Consider the following 19136-nt stretch of genomic DNA (forward strand, 5'->3'; position numbering starts at 1 on the left):
ATCCCTCTTCATCTCTCATTACATCAGGAATCAGGACAGGTGAAACAGCGATATAATCGTGTAAAAAATAGCTTTTGCCGATTACAAAAATCTTTTGGCAACTGGACAAAGCAGCGACCTTCTAAAACTAAAGGAAAGGTTTCAGGATACCTGTAAGCCTACCTGATGCAGTGTGATCCTGAGGAGCAGGCTGAGCCGTCAAGGCTTTTATATGCCTTCAAAAACACGGTGGTTTACTGCCCAAAAGGTCATAAATGTCAATAAATCTGTTATGAACAATACCATATTATTACCAAACACAGCGTGTTATGCACAAAATATTCATGTAAAGTTCAAAAGATGTTTCCAGGAAAAACTTTTTCTTGCAAATTCCAAAATACAAGGAACCGGTTCCTTTTCTGATTAGCAGCAATTTTGTTGATAGTATGCAATTCATTCCAAACTCCTGTCATTTACTGTGAAGGTTTTAACACCATGCACAAACCAGAAGCTCAAGTGTAGGAAAAGCAAAATTGCACGTGACTTTAATCATCAAAACCATTTTTTTCTTTATCTATTTGTATTTATAAATACTTTTGCGGCTTTAATGGCTGTGTTGTCCTTGTGTTGTTCAACTTGATCCCATTTTTTGCTGCAGCTGACCACATGCAGCTACGTCTCAAATTAAACATCTAAATTCTCCAAATAGGCGTAGCATGCATCACTCGCCTATCTTATTGATTCTGTGCTTGAAGGGAATGCTTTCAGTTCTTTAATGCTATTCATGGCTCAGTGAATAGATGTGCGTCTCTGTAAAGCGCCTGAGGTGCAGTACATGAAAAGCCTGGCCACTATCTGTGCCTATTGTTATGGAGGTTTCAATTGGGTAGTGTATCTGAGCGCTTCAGTCTCAACTATGCTTATGTTGGATCTATACTTAGGCTAATTTACATTCAGTTCATCAGGGTGGGGTTGAGAGCAGAGGTGCTTTTTTTATTGCAAAACTCCATCGCTCATGAAATCCTCCTTTGTCTGCACTTCACACATCCTGCTGGTAATGGAGAGTTTAAAGAGAGAACAATGGTTTACTCAAAAGAACGTGGAAGAGTCATTTCCCTGTGTGTCAATCACAACGACATCTCCAGTCTGTGCCAGTCATTTCCTATTAGTTTATACAGCTGTAACTGTAGTGCAGTGGATGATTTTATTTCTGTCATGAATGACTTTGAAAAGGTAATGGAAAGTTTTGTAGACATTTCTTCCTCCATGTCATCCTAACTGAACTGCATGGAAATAATATTTAAAGTGTGCATTGACTTAATGTCCAAAATACCTTTGCTTGCTCCATATATGACTTTACCACAGCAGCATATGTTCTCATCAGTTTAGTGAGACACAAATCATGCTGTTGGTCTTTTGTATTGCCTGCAACCATGAAGGTTAGACTGTATGCATGCTAAGCAGGCTGCACTCAGTTGCTAGTTTATTAGGTACACCTAGCTAAAACTGATGCAACCCAGTACATCACCACTGCAATAAATCCTACGTTCAGGAAGGTTATGTTGTTCAGTCTTGGATGATTGGGGATTTATTGCAGGGATGGCCGCATTAGTTTTAGTTAGGTGTACCTAATAAACTGGATAATGAGTGCATACCAAGTTATTATTAGAGCCCCAGTCACAGCAGTCGGGAGTTCAAAAACAGATAGTCCAGGTAAGTCAAATTCATTCACTCGCTTAAATGCCATTGTGCTATAAGGAGCCTAAATGTTTTAATTTGTCACATTCAGTTAGGGCTTCCCGGACTTAGTGTGTCTGTTTAGGTAGGATTTGCCGTTTGGAGACCAGAGAAGGGTCCCCGGCCTGTGATGGACCACCTCGGCCACCGGGAGCACTGTTACGCACACGTTGCCCGTCTCGGCGTCCCTGGATACCACCGCCGCGCTCTGCCTGTCTCTCCGCCACTGACCAGGAGCGACTGGCTGTGGGGGGAACGGCCGGACAAAGTGCGCATCAGTCGGCGTTGCTCCGGCTTCATCGCCGCATGTCGACGATGATGGTGGTGGTGGTGTTGAAACGGAATGGAGACGAGCAGGGTGGATTAATTCTGCACCATGAATGACAGGTACCACAAGGCGGCCCGGGACGGCTACCTGGACCTGCTGAAGGAGGCAACCCGGAGGGACCTGAACGCGCCGGATGAGGATGGCATGACACCGACGTTATGGGCCGCTTACCACGGCAACCTGGAGGCTCTGCGGCTCATCGTGGCGAGGGGGTGCGTACAGACAGTGAGCTGTTAAATGACTGTGTCCCTTGTGACAGCCAGAAAATGCACTTAAATATATCTATCTGCAGTCATTTATGTGGGCTAAAGAAACTTTTGTAGAGCAAAGGTGAACCATTTCACCATTTTCTCCTGCTATTCCCACAATTTTAGGGTCAGTTTACGCAAAATTCAATTAGAAATAATAAAAGAAAATATTATTTCAATAGTTGAAGTACTTAAAGGCAGGTTGAACCAGCTACTAAAGTAACAATACACCACTGACAATGTAGGTCACTCAGCAGAGAGCAGTATTTGAGTTTTAACATACCCAGGGGAGAGGACGGACCCTGGCTTTGTATCAGCAAAATGACCTCACGCTTTGCTCCTGGCTAACAAGAGCACCTTTAACCAAACAAACTGTTGGATAATTATTTACTTATACTTTTCGGGCACATCTGACAAATCCCATGTTGAGCTGGAGACCCACATGCCACTCGCAGGGCCATGTCCACATTTATTTGGGATGGGGTATTTATTTGCAGCATATATTCTATGTTTTAGAATGACATGAAGCTTTGTGAGCTAAAGTCAATGTTAAAGCTTTTAAAATGATTAAAAATCCACCAAACATTTCCCTAACTTTTTAACTCTGAGCGTTGTCTGAAAGTCACACCCCATGATTGTGAGCAATATATCATAGCAGGAGACAGATGCTATGCCTGTTCAAGGTCAACTGATGTCAGGTGCACCTGTCCTGAAAGCACACAAACATGGGAAGAGTCACGGAGACAGAGTTATAAAAAAGACTTTAAAGACATATTCTGCACAAAATATAACTCATTCCCAAAGATGTTATGTTATAAATTATGTCAAAGGGAGCATTTCATTATGGAGAGGCACTATAGCCCATCATTACATAATTGCCTATTTCATCCTATGGTCACAAGAAAAGGACACTTAATATTAAGGCTGTTAATGTTTATTAGCATTCATATTAGTATCATATTGGCTCTTTATTAGTCATTATAACCCGTTTCTTAATGCCTTATTCTGAGGGTTATTAAAGGTTAGGGTAAAGGTATTCAGATTGTAATTTCACGTAAAACAACTTCATTTCCATAATTCTTAGTCAATGGCCCAGCAGTTGTAGAATATGGTCATGGCGCCTAACAAAGAGCCATTGTGGTACTAATGTGCATGCTAATAAACAATGAGTTAATGGTCAATATGTGTAGCCCGTAATAGTAGGTGTTACCAAACTTTTTGTCAAATTAGCAGTAGATAAAATCTTTTAGCTGCATCATGGTACGAAAGCTGGCCTTGCTTCAGCAAAGTGAGCAAATGTGATTGGTATTCATGAACCGTTGGGACATGGCAGCACACAAGAGCCCATTCCTCATCTTTTCTGGCTGACCTGGTTTGTTTGTCAGCCAGAAAAAGCGGGCCCATTATGAATCTTCTTGATGGGGCAAAAATTGTGAGAGATTTTCCTGTAAAAGCAATGTGTTTAGTGCAAAAACTGAGGAAAAGTTTCCTTAAAACACATCAACAACAGAGCAGCGATGTCTCCCAGTGCTACGTGACAGCACAAAATTCACTATTTCCCACGGAATAAGTGTAAACAAAGCTTTGGAGGCGTTCAGCTACCAAGGACATATTCCTCTATTGATAACGGAAAACATAAACCCCTGATTGACATGAGATACTAAAATTAAACATTAATCGCAGCCATAACGTTTCACAGAGGCGCCGAACTCGTGAGACCCCGGGGATGTAATGAAGGGACGTTTAACACTGCTCGACGGTTTCATGGGAAAGATGCACCGGGCTGCCTGCTGTAGCATAAAGCTGTCAAAGGAAGAGAAGACACAGACAGTCCATAATGTGATAAACAACAGCGGAGGGATAAGTGGGCAGAACTATCCCCGCCGCAGTCAGCATTTTATTAGAACAGACATAAATTATGACACGTAAAGCTATCGCGTTGGATGTTCTCTTCCTCGAACAAGCATACTGTATAATCTGAAGGTGATAAAGATTTCATCCCCAAAATAAAAATTGAACATAGTTAATTGTTGTTTATCGTTTGACTGTGGTGTGTTTGCCACGTACTGTCCATCATGATGATGTTTGAACTCAAGCAACCTGTGATCCTTAAACAGCCTTTTCTTGCTGTTTTAAACCCAATCCTGTCCACACTGAAAGAGACGGGGGGCTGCAATCAGGGTGGGACTTTGCTAATCGCTGCCCAGGTTGGGTCTGGCAGATCTGACACACATTCCCTGTGAAAACCTTACAACACAATCCATCAATAATACATTTGCACTTCGACAGTGGCTTCACATCCATGGCATCAAATATTCAGCAGTCTGTGCGTGGCTGCGTTGGAAGACAGGGACAAGATAGTTCAGTAAACATGTAAATTCAGGGGGTCTGACACCAATCAGAGGACCCCAAACTGAAAAAATAAAGGCAGGAATTTTAAGTTAAAATTGTTTCAGCAATATGTTGTTCCGGTGGCCACAAATAAGCCGTATATCGTGAATAGATCATGTTTTCCTTTTGACATTATTGGTTATCAGTGAGATGCTTAACAGAATGCTAGTTTGAACATTTGAATCATGAGCAAACGAACAGGCTTTCATATAATTCAATACCAGGCGTATGATGGGAAAGGAAAGCAAGAGAGGTCCACACACATCTGTCCACCAAACAGCTGTAATACTGTATGTTTTGACTTAAGGAATTCGGCGTGACATCACCAGCCATGCACAATAGTGCTTTTTGAGTCAGCCGCTATCTTTTTGGCCTCCCCTGAAACTGGATACTGGTAGTGTAGCAGTGGTGCTGGCAAGCCTGTGGTCATATTACAAACCAACAGCAACAGAGCAGCACATGTAGAGGTAACCCTCAGGTCGTGGACTGTCAGCCAAGGGTAAATGTTGCTTATGTTGTTAGTTATGGGCCACGAAGGTTAAATAAATCCTATTTAAATACATCCTGTTAAATAAATCCTATTTAAAAAAAAACATATTGCCTACAGAAGATCTGTGGTTTGTTTTCTGAAAGAGCAATGTGGTGTTTAGACTGTAAATTATTAAATAAGGCCCCATTAACAACCCACGGATGGCAGGTCAGTGCTGAAAACATAATCAAAAAATCACATGCTTACTCATGAGTGAGTCACCTAAACAGAAGACCAAAGAGGCAACCTGTATCTGTAACCCTTCTAACAGTCTGAGCGAGATACGAAAATATTTATTTTGATTATTTCATACGAGATCTGAAGGTTGTATCTAACATCTTTCTTGTGGTCCGCAGAGGAGACCCTGACAAGTGTGACATATGGGGGAACACGCCGCTCCACTTGGCAGCTGCCAATGGTCACCACAACTGCCTTTTCTTCCTGGTGTCTTTCGGTGCCAACATATGGTGCCTGGACAACGACTACCACACACCGTTGGACATGGCCGCCACAAAGAATCACATGGATTGCGTCCGCTACCTGGATTCCATCGCTGCCAAGCAGACAGCCCTCAACACCAAGCTGGTCAGCAAGCTGAAGGACCGGGCGTTTCGCAATGCTGAGCGGCGAATCAAAGAGTGTTTGAAGATGCAGAAGAAACACCACAAACGCATGGAGCGGAAGTTTCAGAAGGGCGCCTCTGAGGCATCTGCGTCAGACGTCATGAGCTTTTCCAGTTACAGCAGCAGCTCTCTCAGCCACAAGCTGCGCAACTTAAATTCAGCCAATGTCAGCGTGCCATATTCTCAGGTAGGAGATTTTATTTGGCTGTTCTTAAAAGAAAAGTTTGTTTGACCATTTTTGTATGGTCGAAACTGCATGATGCATCAAGACTAAGCTAAATGCTAACATGGTTACAGTGACAATGCAAAGTTTAGGACATTAGCATACTAACGTTTGCTATTTAGCACTAACCACAGATTACAACTAAGGTTGAAAAGAATGATTATTTCGCATTTGGTCAAAAACCAGAGTATTGGACAAAAGGAAATCTTGGCCTGATGATGAGAAGAACATGACATGAACTCAAACCAGTTTGTATGTGAAAACTATCAAACAAATGTTAATCCATCTCAAAGCGTTCAAGAGGTCACTAGAAATGTTTGGAAAATCGAACCCTTTCAGCTGTGATTGTGCCTAATTGCTGTATTATTCATGTCCTGCTAGGCTACTCTTCATGCCACAAACCGAGGGAAGACAAAGATTCAGAAGAAGCTGGAGAAGAGGAAACAAGGAGATGGGACCTTTAAAATCTACGAGGATGGGAGGAAGAGTGTCCGCTCCCTCTCTGGCCTCCAGCTGGGCAACGATGTCATGTTTGTCAAACAGGGGACTTACGTCAACCCGAAGGACCGTGGCCGCAGAAACGTTCGTGACATGTTCCCCGCAGATAATTACGATGCCATTTCACGTGCCATGAGCGAGCCGGACCTCCACGGGCCTGATGTGGACTACTCTGAGATCAGCACCGACTCAGGACATGATTCCCTGTTCAACCGGCCCGGTCTTGGCACCATGGTCTTTAGGAGGAACTATGTGAGTGGGGGGATGTTTGACCTTGGGGGTCGGGATGAGGCCAGTGTAGACCGGTCAGGCAATAATGTGCGTTTACGCAGTCGGCTGCAGCAATACCCGAGTGTAGATGAAGACAGCATTGGCAGTGCACGCAGCCTGCAGCAGAGGAACATGGAGGAGCTGCCCTGGGAAGAAGTCGAGTTAGGGCTGGATGATGATGATGAGCCGGACACGAGCCCTCTGGAGGTCTTCCTCGCCACACAGAGCATGAGCGAGTTCTTCTCCATCTTCAAGAGGGAGAAGATCGACCTTGACGCACTGTTGCTGTGCTCTGACCATGACCTTAAGAGCATCCATATCCCCTTAGGACCAAGGAAGAAGATCTTAGATGCCTGTAAGAGACGGCTGGAGACCATAGAGGATCCAGACTCCATCGAGGACACAGAACTGTGAGTGATGAGACTTTCAGTAACTGAATTTTGAGAAAATCGGCAGAAGAAAATGCGAATGAATGCTTGTTTCCATCCAGTATGGTTATGCGATTATTGTGACAGGCAAAGGGGGCGCCAATGCAATGGAAAGCCATTATACCAGAGCAGAAGAAGGGGGCGCAACAAGATGATGTAATTAAAAGACCACCAGTTGAACCTCAAATGGCGAAAAAAAAATGCAGAAAACATCATAGAAATCTGACATTTCTGTTTGTTTCATGTATTAATGTGAGGACAGGTTTTTTTTTGCCTTTCCCATCAACCTTTTCTGATGCCGTTCTTCAGAATGTGCATGAAAGTAGCTGGTGTGGTAGGAAGTATTTGGATATATTGTTCGTTGTGTCATCTTCAGTTCCAAACACAGCGTCTTCTCTTGTCTTCACTCTGTCCTGCAGATAATAGAAGTCTTTGTCTCCGGCCCTCCTGCCGTGTGTTCATCCAGCCTTAAAGGTCAGTGGAGCGTTGTGGAGTGAATGTCACGTACAGACAGAGAGGACTTAACGATTTACCTCTCCTGGTACCTCAGTGGCAACAAAGCAGAAAGGACACTGTCAAGATGAATATGTCAAGCAAGGAGAAACGCGTGTGAGACAAATTCATGACAGGATTCTTTTACAGTGTCTCGTTAGCCTCAGGAGGGTCGTTGAAAATATCTCTGTCCTTTGATTGGTTGGAGTCCTCTGCACTGCATGGTTTAACAAACTGAAAGACGGTTATCAGTGAGCAGTGTGGTGCAGTGGCATAGTTAACAGAGAGCTGATTGTGGGGTATGTGTCCCCTGAATGTGTTTGCCCCCGTGGGGTAAATCCTACCACCTCATGTGCCTGCATTGCTTGTGCCTGTGCATTTGCTTAAAAGTGTCTTTTTGTCATCAATACCTTTGACATTAACGTCCTTGTAACGTTATTACAAACTGTTTCAACCTCTGAACTGTTCCCATCCTCGTATTTTACCTGTACGTGTTTACATTCAGCAAGCCGTGTCAGTCCAAGTGTGACTCACTGGCAATGTAGGCCAATAGTTAATTGAGATTACTGCTCTGATTTACTGTAGTATTGTAAACTGTGACAACACAGTATCTTTAGATAATGATTTATGATATCGATTCACAATAGTTCTGTATTTTGCATGTTCAATCATTACACTAGGAGGTTTATAAACCTTTATATATCACTCATGTCAGTGTAACAATAGTGTATCTGCACATGTTTACTATCTCACTTACTATTTAACATTTTAGGTGCCTTTTAAATAAAAATACTAATGTTTTAATGCTGTGAATTACTTACCTGATGTATCCATGTACTTTGCTCTCCTTGCTGCACTCCACTGGCTGTGTTTTAGACTGGAGACATGCAGAGTGTGTAGTGTAGGATGTGTTTTTATAAAGCAGGGTCACACCGAGGTCATATCCTCAGTTATATTTCATAACATAATGAAACATTTACACTCTAAGTATGCACATTTTGGATTTGGGGCTGATTTTAATGTTTCTTAAATATGTTTAAGTTGTGGCCTACATTTTTGGCCAAAACGTTCATTAAATTTAAAGTAGATTTCATAATTTCCACCAGAAGGTTGGATGTAAGTGTAAAGATGTGCACAGAAGGCTTTTAAAACAACATTAAGAACATAGTGAAGTTAAATGTATGTAATCTAGTCCTTAAATACTAAAAACTAAGTATAAAGTAGATGAATACTCTCTCATCATTGTACCAAACGTGAATGAATTCCTACTTATGCAATGTGTGACTAAAATGCGCTCTTATAGTCGTGTTTTATGATACAGTTTTTTACAGATCAACGAGCATCCCGTCTCGGTCGTTACCTGTTTACAAAGACATCATTTGTGTGTGTGGAAAACACTTGTTTTGCCATCTTCAGCCATTGTGATAATCCTCTCATGCTGCTCACGCACAAAACACAGGCGTCATCCTTTCCTCTGTGCCGCATGACATGAAGTCAGGAAGTTGTGCCGTAGATAAATGCCGCTGTCTGGAAGCTCCATGCTGTTACATAACATTGTTATCAGAAGGAAACACTGTCAGAGTCTTAGCAGCACTGAAGTGTCCACATACTGGTACTGTACATAGACTACACTGATGTTTTGATTAATTCATTTGCCTTATTGGTGAAATAGCGCAAACACGACTTTTCTTTTCACCGTTATTGCTGAAAGAAACCCAACTTTGTTCGAGAATGTAATCAGTAAACACTCCAGGTCATTAACTTTGACGGAATGAAGAAGAGGATGTCCATCGCTCTCCCTGGCTTGATACGCTCGTCATTTCCTTCCCTCATCTGTGTAATCTGCTGTGTCTTAAACTCTGCGAGGTCGGATACAGAGGAAAGAGTAAACCAGGGGAGGGGAGAAGAATGAGAATTCTTCAGCGGGCTGCGTACAAAATACTTTAGGCGTGGTTTTCAATTCCTCCCTTATGCACTCTGAGGGTCTTAGAAAAGACAGGGAAAGGCAGCCGTGAGTGCGGAGTGGGATTTGTTACTGCTTAAGGCTCAACCAAATCAGGTTTCAGGTGACTAGAGGAAGACTCAAACATGGCGGCTACCAGCAGTAACAATGAGGAGAATTTAAAGGAGAGTCAGCTCAACTCAGACATAAAGGAGGAGCAGAGGGATCCCTCCACCGAGACGCTGCTCCCACAGGATGTGTTATGTGACTCCTGCATAGACGGCCCCAGCAAGGCCCTGAAATCCTGCCTGACCTGCCTGGTTTCTTACTGCGAGGCCCACCTCAGGCCCCACCTGGAGAACGCCAAGTTTCAAAACCACCGTCTGGTGGATCCCCGCCACGACGTCGACTGTCGGACCTGCGAAGTTCATCATCTTCCTCTTGAACGCTTCTGTCTGACGGACGACTGCTGTGTGTGTCTGGACTGTGAGAAGGAGGAGCACGAAGGACACACGACTGCCTCTGTGGGGGAGGCACGCGCACAGATGGAGGTCTAAGAACACAGCACATTTATTGTTATGAATGTATTCCTAGGCTATATTTACATTTTTTGAATTTGCTTGAATTGTTTCCAACTCTGTCTTTTCTATAATGGACAAAGTATTCATTTAGGATATGTCAGTAATTGCCTTATGCAGCATCTGTTGTAGTTGTGTTTGTGATGATTGTTTATAGGCTGAGCTGCAGAAGAACCAAGAGGAGATCAGTCAGAGTGCATCAGCTGCTGAGAAAGCAATCGAAAAGCTGCAGAGCAACAATGACTTAATTAAGGTATGCAAATATTAAGCTGTAACACATTGTTTGGATGTGAATTTGATGCACAACAGTTTCAGTGTTTTTTCTGATTTAATTACCCCTCAGTTTTTCTCTTTTCTCTCTGGCGCCTCAGTCTTCAGTGCAGGAGGTTTGTGTTATTGTTGAACAGCAGTTCGCCAGGCTGCAGACAGCCGTAGAGGAGGCCAGAAAAGGGGCGGTGGAGGTGCTGGAAGGGGAGCGGAGACAGGCCCTCAGACAGGCGGAGGGCATCCAGGCACATCTGGAGCAGAGGAGAACAGAGCTGATGAAAACTTCGGCTCAAATGAACAAACTTTCCAAGAGCAACTCTGATGTTGACTTCCTGCAGGTACAAAATATACAAATAAAAAAAGATTAATAAGTAGAGAAATGACCCCAAAGGAGGTGAACCCATTTCGTTCAAATGTCTCCGATGATCTGGGATTAGCACAGGATGTTCTCCAAGACCAAGAGTTTATTTTGGACACCGGTGTGTTGACACACTACACAGAACAGGCATTAAGGCATTTTAGCAATTTCATTGAGAAACGTTGTGGGTCAGAGAAAAGGAGCCGCACGATATTTAACAACTTTATTTACATCATAATCCTTGATACATGTTGCCTTTGCTTGTTCCAGGAGTACTCAGAGTGGAAGAAAGGAAATGCAGATGTGTGTCTGCCTACTGCAAATATCAACCGCATGAACCATCTAACCTCGTATGTCCAAGTAGTGACGGATGCTACACAGGAGCTGTGTGACCTGATCCTCCGCTCCTACGCGGAGAAACTGAACCTGACCTGGAAAAACAGTGAGTGTATATCATATCGTGCACTTTACTTTACACCATTCTGGCTCCTCATGGAGGAAATATCTGAAAAATTTCAACAGCAGTTGCACAGATTGCCATGAAATTTTGTAAAGGCATTCATGGTTCCCAGATGATGAATCCTAATGACTTCAGTGATCTGACTTTTCTTCTAGCGCCACCGTGAGGTTCACGTTTGTGGTTTTGAGAGAAATGGCTCAAAAGCTGTTGGATGGACTGTCATGAAATCTGGTTCATGACCAAGTACCGACAAAACTAATAACATCCTCAGCACTCACCTTTGTGTTTTATGCTGATTAGAAAATGTTAGCGTGCTAACATGTTAAACTCAGATGATGAACAAAGTAAATATCATACCTGCTTAACATCAGTATGTTAGCATTGTCATTGTGAGTCTGTCCTTAGCGCTGCTGTAGTATGGCCTCACATAGCTGCTAGCATGGCTGGAAACCAGGGACAAGCACCTTGCTTTGCCCGGGGGCCAGTTAATAAGCAAACATTAATAATATTAATCAGATAAAATGAATAAACATTAAAAGGCTTCCTTTGAAATCCTTTCTTTTCAAATGTACTCAATTAATTTCATACAAGGAGTAATACTAGGCCTAAATGAAAGATAAATCAGATATTTTGCTGAATTTAACAGCTGCATTAACTGCATTTTTACTATAAATGCTGTGGCGATATTTAAAAGAGTTTATTCAGCGTTAATCATTATTAGAATGGCCGATGGGTCACACAGCACCCTGGCTATGGCGGGTTGAGAATCACTGCTGTCCACTTTTGGTATTGTCTTGATATTCAGTCCTTCTTTCTTAGCCTTTTTCAACTTCTCTATTATATTCAATGCGTTGTAGAAATCCTTTTGTCTTACTAAAATACAGAATAATCTCTCTGCAAAATGCTGAACTAGGTGCTAAATCACCGACGCCAGAATCTCACCCTTCATCCCAGCCTGATCCTGAGACGCGAGAGGACTTTTTGAAATGTAAATATGATTTTCAACATATTTTCTTCTGTGTTCGTTGGTAACAGGCGATAGTATCATGATTGGGTATGAAAGGGGCATCCTGGAAAGGCTCAGTCGTTCACAAGCAAGGATGGAGGGAGGTTCACCACTTTGTGAACACATAATTAGATAAAGGATATTCCTTCATCATAGACCCAGTTTGCTTGCAAAAGATTGCATTCTGTTTTTATTTATTTATTTATTTTTGGAATCAGTGTTGTATACATTTTTCATAAATCGTATTTCCCCCTGTTTATAGACACAAGGAGTTTGACCTTTGACCCAGACACCACCCATCATTTCCTACGTGTGATGGAGAACAACAGAAAGCTGACCAACACCAGCCCCTGGCAGCACAGCTACCCGGACCACCCCGGTCGCTTCGAATACTGGCGTCAGGCAATGACTGTGGAGAGCCTTTACCAGGGGAGGCACTATGTCGAAGCCGAGCTGAGCGGGGAGGGTGCACACGTAGGGGTCACCTACAAGAGTATTGATCGTAAAGGAGAGCAGAGCACCAGCTGCATCACCGGGAACGACTTTTCCTGGTGCGTGGGAAGGAACAGCCGAGGTTTCTTCGCCTGGCGTGCTGGCGCGGAGGTGCCCTTGGAGGTCACTGATATCACCAGAGTTGGCTTATATGTTGATTTTCAACAGGGCTCTGTGTCTTTCTACGATGTAACCGGTGCTATGAGGCTGCTCCACAAGTACACGACTGGTTTCATAGAGCCGTTATATGTTATAGCCTGGCTGTCAAAGAAGGACAATGCAGTCTCTCTGGTTGATGCAAAATGATGCCTCTTTGTGTGTTTGATTAACAAATTGTGATCTGCCTTGTAGGAGAAAAAATAGTGCATTGTAAATGTGTATAGAGAGAGTATAGAGGTAACCTGACAAGATAAATAAAGTTATAGTACTTATGGAGGATTTTTTCATGTCACTGAAGTTTAAATTTACTGCCACCTAGTGGTAGATGTGCAGCATGAACACCCACAGCAGGTGTGTTGGAATTTACTGCAGCTTTATTGCATCTTTACTGCTCTTGAATGCGATGTGAATGAGGGAAAAAGCACACAAATGTTTGCCAACAATTCTTTTATTTGTTTTACAAGTCCATTTGGTTATCAAAGCTTCAGTGTCTGTCAGTATTTTTAGAGTTTACTGGCATTGCTGAATTATTGTAAAGCTATAAGGAGGATTTATTGGTTGTGATGGGTCTGTAAAATCATCAAAATCCACTGCAGTCAGGCGTTAAAATCAGTTTCATTCTCATCATAAACTGGATTTACAAAGTGCACACCTGTCTGAGTCAAGGAGATTGAATTGTTTATTTCAGTCCCATACAGACCGGGAATATCAGGCAGCATGGTGGGCTTGTCAAACATGGGATTATCATAGCCATGGTCAAGAGGCCCACTGAGCTCTCCAACATCACTGCTTCTCTTCAACCTGCTCAGAGACGGCAGCGAAGGCAGTGATGGCATTTGAACGACCCCCTTACGAATCAGGACGACCCCGACAATAACAAGTGTAAGCATGATTAAAACTCCAAACACAACTCCAACCACCATGCCAGCAGTGCCCCCGGACTGATCACTGCTGCCCCCAGAGGAGGCTTGAAATTCAGCTCCAGTGATCCCCAAGTTAGAGCCATGAGAGTGGGCATCCCTCACGATGTCCCGGGCCAGAGCCTCTGACTGTGTTCCCTTCTCTCCATCCAGGATGACCACCTGGATCTCAGGTGAGGTACCAAAAGGGATGATCCCCATCAGCCGCTGTGGTTTGAAGACTTTGTTCATGCCCAGCTGAATGGATTTGTATTGTGGCAGGATGAGAAATAGGTGATAGATTCTTTGCCTGTACGTTTGCAGGTTGAAACCAGCAGCACTATGGATGGTGACAATGGCACCGCAAATATTACAGCAGTGTCCTGCAGGGAGGAGAGGCTTGTCACAGCTCGGAGAGGCACACGTTACGGTGCCACAGATCCGCTGATGGTGCGCAGAATTCCCACAGTCACAGCCAGAAGGATCCCCACAGCCCGGTTCTCCAACAGCCACAGAAGAGGATCCGTGAAACTGCAGTCGGCCTGAGCGCGAGCTGAGATACTCGGAGAACTCAGATCTGCTGTCAAACATCCTCCCCAGCACAGACACAGATTTGACAGGAATACTAGACTGACCGGAGCTGATGTCCACCCTGAAAGAGGAGCGGACTTTAAAAACCACATCATCATACCGGCAAGGGACACTCTCCTCATGGACTGAGAATAAGAAGTTTCCACGTTGCAGGTCATCCAGGGTTGCAGCTGCCTGCCAAAGCGCTGGGTCAAACCATTGAAGAGACTCAGAATCTTTGAACTGGGTAGTGACACCTGCTCCACAGCTTGGGTCTTTTCCGCTCACGGCGTAAAATCCAGCTCCTGAATCCAGGATAAACTCTCCATCAAGTGGCAGCCTCATCTCCTGCATGGCATGTGTGGTCTCCACAAACACAGACACTTCTCTCTGAGCTGAAAACTCGACGATGTCATTGCCACACGGAACAGCCTTTTTGTCCCAGTTGGTCTTATTCTCATAGTTGGTGTCAGGAACCCACTGCTTGTACAGAGCGCTCGCTGCCCCGACAAGACAGGCGAGAAGGAGCACGTCTGGTGTTTTCAGCATCCTGAATATTTCTGACAGACTAGCAGAACATTAGCTGAACTTTGCATCCAACCTTGTGACTAACAAGTGCACCTAACCAGTTAAATTGATGAGCTATGAACCACATTAACCTGTTCAACCAGGTGACCTGTAAAAGATTGACATTTTCTGCAATAACAGACCATACTTCTGTGTTTTTTGTCTGTCATCAGCATATCTTGAACACATTTTCTCCATTTTTAAGAGTTCAGTGGTTATCCAGATGTGGTCTTCCTCATTCTCCTATCTTTTCTAGCCATAGCTAAACTAACAGGGATGACAACTGAAAATATTATAAATAAGTCTAAATGAATGGTCAGACATTCACGGCAAATTTGGAGGGACAAGGTTTCTAAAAGGACAATTTCTGGACAGACGTTGAGCTTTTTTTTGCCCCTCAGGTGCTTTGGAGTCTTCCTGGACTGGACAACTGTTATCCGTAGCAATGCATCAGGAATGTTATTAAAGTAATCGATAAAATCTCAAACAAGTTTTGCCCAATGACATTCAAATGCCCTTATGTAATAATTCAGCTCTTGGCCTCTTAAAATGACCATGAAATCCAATTCATTTACAGATATAAAAATGAATTAAATATGAATTTTAACAACTCTAAAATGTCTATCAGGCCCAAAGCGCTCAAGTTCAAGATTATGTCCACTGTTTGCCATTAAAGCAGTGAAAATATAGTTTAAAATATAAATAACCTAGCCTGAATTTAAATCATTCGCCTTTGCTGTTGGTTTTATAACAGCGTCTCATAATCAGGAGGAAAACTGCATTTGTAAGTCATTTATTGGATTTTCAAATGTGTCAAGTCAGCAGGACCAAAACTTTACTCAGCAAAGATCTCCACATTAGGCAGGAGGATAATCCTGCTTCTTGGAACAGGCAGCGGGACTCTATATGCATAACAAATACGCACGTACACACGCACCTCCATGAACCTGAGACTCCCCGCAGGTGGTGTCTCACCTGGGCCTCGGTGGCATGCTGGTAGAGATAAGTATGTTGTTTACGTAGAATGACAATTAAATGCGTGACCAAACGGAAGAGGAACTGCCTGTGACGTGACTGAAGCAGTGCGAGGAGCTAATCAGCTCCAACCAATTACACCTGTTTGTCTTTATTTACGCCACCTTGTGCAGCGCGCCAGCTTTCTGTGCAATCAGACCTGCAGACAGAGGAGCGCTGCGCCGCTTAATTTCCTTTCATCTCTGACTGCATTTCATCTTTAACACGATATAAACTCGTCCAGCTGTCCCCTGACCCGTGTCTGTTTTTGTGGCGTGCAGGACATCATGAAAACTGTGGCTCAACAGATGTTCCGGACCTGCAACAAACTTTTCTCTGGGTAAAATTGTGCTGATGCGTTTTCACTCCTGAGAATTTCAACTCTGCAGAGCCGTTATTTACTATAATGCAGAGGCGGTTCAAGGGTCAGAGGAGATTCGGAGCTTTGTCCTGAAATCACAGATCATTGATAAATATTGCAATATCAATAGATAAATTATTGCTTTAAATGCACTAATAACTGTTAAAAATGCAGCTCTTGCCTACTTAACGGTGCTTACCTGTCCACTTTTTTTAGGTACTTGTTTGATTTAATGCAATCGAATTCAACAGAACTTTTGTGGCAAACATGCCTCATCTTGTTTTTGTTTTGTTTTTTTACAAATATTCCAGCCACTCTTTATTTGAAGAAATCAAAATGACAATACTGAAAACAGAGAGAGGCAGTAATCTAAACTGTATGCTGTGTTTCTGAGACATGCACACGGTCACGGCTCGTCCTTTTTGTAGAAAAACACCAAATGATGTCGTGGAGGTCCATCCATCCAACATTGAGACAGCAGCACAGATGGAAAACATCCAACATTTGCCCAGTCCTTCCCATCCTCCCACTGTGGAGGAGGTTCAAGAGAGCATTCACCACTTGGAGGCAGTCATGGAGAGGGCCCACCATGGCGGTGGATGGCTCCTGTCTGGCATCATCTGCATCAACATCCTGATCCTGGGCTGTGCTCTGGTCAGCGGCAGTGCCTTCAACAGTGTGGCCATCACTGCTGTGCACAGGCAAATCTTCCTCATCATTCTCCTCCTCCTCACAATGTTGTGGATGCTGTTTTACGCAGCCTTCACCTCTCGAAAGGATCAAGCAGTCTTGTTTAAAGATAGCCACGCGGGGCCTGTGTGGCTCCGAGGTGAGAACTCTTATTCAGGGTTTCTGTTTGAGACAAGAGTCAGTTCAAGGCTTAACCACGTAAATGTTACTCTTTCAGCTGGACTTGTGCTGTTTGGGCTTCTCAGTCTCCTCATGGACATCTTCAAGATTGGCAACTACGTGGGCTACCTTCACTGTGATTCTGCTGTTAAAGTTGCCTTCCCCGTCGTGCAGGCTGTGTTTTTGTTTGTCCAGGTTGTTTTATTTTCAGCACATTGCGCTATGCATTGCAAGAACACACAGTCTCACCTGCACACTGGATTGATTTTGGAAAACTTAACAAAACCTGTTCTGCCTTTAGACATACTTCCTGTGGATTCATGCAAAGGACTGCGTGCAGCTACATACAAATTTTACACGGTAAATTCTTTACTTGCGAGAAAATCTCCATTTAATCTTGCAGGACGCTCATGTTTTCACTCTTTCAGGTGTGGGCTTACTCTTACGCTTTCAACAAACCTGGTGGTGTGGATGGCAGCCGTGACTGAGGAATCGATTCACCAGACAGAGGTTCCTGATCTAAACACCAATGTCTCATACAAGATGTACAGAGGTATTTAAACAGTTTGTGTTCAGCTCTAATCAGACTAATTAAGGTAAATATAACTCAAAGCTGTTCTTTCCATTTCAGCCAGTTATGGCGATAAGAAGTGTAAATGCAGTCACTCAGCATGCGACACCTTCAAAGAGGCCTTCTACTACCTGTACCCGTTTAACATAGAATACAGCCTCTTTGCTTCAGCTATGGCCTACGTGATGTGGAAAAATGTCGGTCGCCTTGTGGAGGATCACAGCCACCACAGCGTGAAGTTCCGCCCAAAGGAGGTGTGTTTGGGACCTTTATTAGGAATACTCCTGGTGGTGGCAGGGCTGGTGACCTTCATAATGTATGAGGTGGATGTACTGAAAGAGGACGAGGAGAAGAGGAACAAGGCCCTGCTGATTCATTTCATCATGAATATAGTGATAGTGGGCCTGATGTCCCTCTCCACCGTGATTGGCTGCATCGTCTACAGGCTGGACCACAGGGAGCACGTGTCAGAGAAGAACCCCACGCGCAGCCTGGACGTGGGGCTGCTGGTGGGAGCCTCCATGGGACAGTTCATCATCAGCTATTTCACCATCGTGGCTGTGGTGGCGACAGGAGCCAGAGGGTACCTGAATGCCCTCAACCTGTCCTGGGCTGTGCTGACGGTGCTCCAGCTCGGCCTGCAGAACTACTTCATCATCGAAGGTCTCCATCGGGAGCCCTTCCACGTGATGCAGGAGGCAGCTCTGCACACAAACGCTCACGTCTTCCAAGAACACGTCGAGATGAGCGTTGTTATGGAGAGCAATAAGTCCAGCTACTTCCTGACTTCATGTCCTGATGAGCCAAACTGGAAGAGACGGGTGTTGAAGGAGGTCTGCGCCTTTCTGCTGCTTGCTAACGTCATTGTAAGTTCTTTTGATGCGTCTTGGCTAAATTGCAAGAAGTCAATGTGTTTTCCTGTTGATGTGTCCCCCTCAATCAATCTTTCTGCACCGACAGCTGTGGATCATCCCTGCCTTCGGCGCTCGTCCTCAGTTCGATCATCCCGTCGAGATAAGATTCTACAAATTCACAATGTGGGCCGCCATCGTGAACATTGGACTTCCCTTTGGCATCTTCTACCGCATGCACTCTGTCGCTAGTCTCTTTGAGGTGTACTTAATCTCCTAGATGGACTTATTTGCTGCACTTGTTTTTAAAAATGGAGAGAAATTTTATGGTTTGTTTTTATTAAATTTTTTAATTGAATCAGTTAATAAATTTTAACTTAAAAAATAATTGTATTGTCATTATCTTTTGAATTTGCTGACCTAACACTTCTAAATGTCCAGATAGA

The 19136-nt window shown here is 43.7% G+C and overlaps 4 protein-coding genes across 7 annotated transcripts; 3 read left to right on the forward strand and 1 right to left on the reverse strand.

The window, feature by feature from the left end:
• Positions 1–1739: 1739 nt before the first annotated feature.
• Positions 1740–8550, forward strand: ush1ga (Usher syndrome 1Ga (autosomal recessive)). Of its 2 annotated transcripts, XM_076752536.1 has the most exons (4): positions 1740–2256; positions 5569–6022; positions 6440–7236; positions 7674–8550. In XM_076752536.1, exons 1-4 carry the CDS (start codon positions 2093–2095, stop codon positions 7675–7677), a joined length of 1419 nt encoding a protein of 472 aa, XP_076608651.1. In that variant the 5' UTR covers positions 1740–2092; the 3' UTR covers positions 7678–8550. The 2 variants fall into 2 exon arrangements, with proteins under 2 accessions (XP_076608651.1, XP_076608652.1); XM_076752537.1 differs by lacking the exon at positions 7674–8550 and having other exon boundaries at positions 6440–7240.
• A 969-nt stretch (positions 8551–9519) lies between these two features.
• LOC143334037 (tripartite motif-containing protein 16-like) lies at positions 9520–13485 on the forward strand. 3 transcript variants are annotated; one of them, XM_076752533.1, is made up of 6 exons: positions 9520–10239; positions 10424–10519; positions 10638–10871; positions 11162–11339; positions 12265–12339; positions 12620–13485. In XM_076752533.1, the coding sequence occupies exons 1-6, from the start codon at positions 9835–9837 to the stop codon at positions 13153–13155; spliced, it is 1524 nt and encodes a 507-aa protein (XP_076608648.1). In that variant the 5' UTR covers positions 9520–9834; the 3' UTR covers positions 13156–13485. The 3 variants fall into 3 exon arrangements, with proteins under 3 accessions (XP_076608648.1, XP_076608649.1, XP_076608650.1); XM_076752534.1 differs by having other exon boundaries at positions 11162–11333; XM_076752535.1 differs by having other exon boundaries at positions 10674–10871.
• Positions 13486–13558: 73 nt separating this feature from the next.
• On the reverse strand, positions 13559–15042 carry amn (amnion associated transmembrane protein). Its single transcript, XM_076752541.1, has one exon. It carries the CDS (start codon positions 15024–15026, stop codon positions 13605–13607), a length of 1422 nt encoding a protein of 473 aa, XP_076608656.1. The 5' UTR covers positions 15027–15042; the 3' UTR covers positions 13559–13604.
• A 1303-nt stretch (positions 15043–16345) lies between these two features.
• LOC143334528 (proton channel OTOP2-like) lies at positions 16346–18970 on the forward strand. Its single transcript, XM_076753352.1, has 7 exons — positions 16346–16398; positions 16848–17248; positions 17327–17463; positions 17570–17628; positions 17697–17821; positions 17900–18705; positions 18800–18970. Exons 1-7 carry the CDS (start codon positions 16346–16348, stop codon positions 18968–18970), a joined length of 1752 nt encoding a protein of 583 aa, XP_076609467.1.
• The last annotated feature ends 166 nt before the right edge of the window (positions 18971–19136 follow it).

The sequence above is a fragment of the Chaetodon auriga genome, chromosome 16 (genome assembly GCF_051107435.1).
Source record: "Chaetodon auriga isolate fChaAug3 chromosome 16, fChaAug3.hap1, whole genome shotgun sequence".
In the NCBI taxonomy this organism is placed as follows: domain Eukaryota; kingdom Metazoa; phylum Chordata; class Actinopteri; order Chaetodontiformes; family Chaetodontidae; genus Chaetodon; species Chaetodon auriga.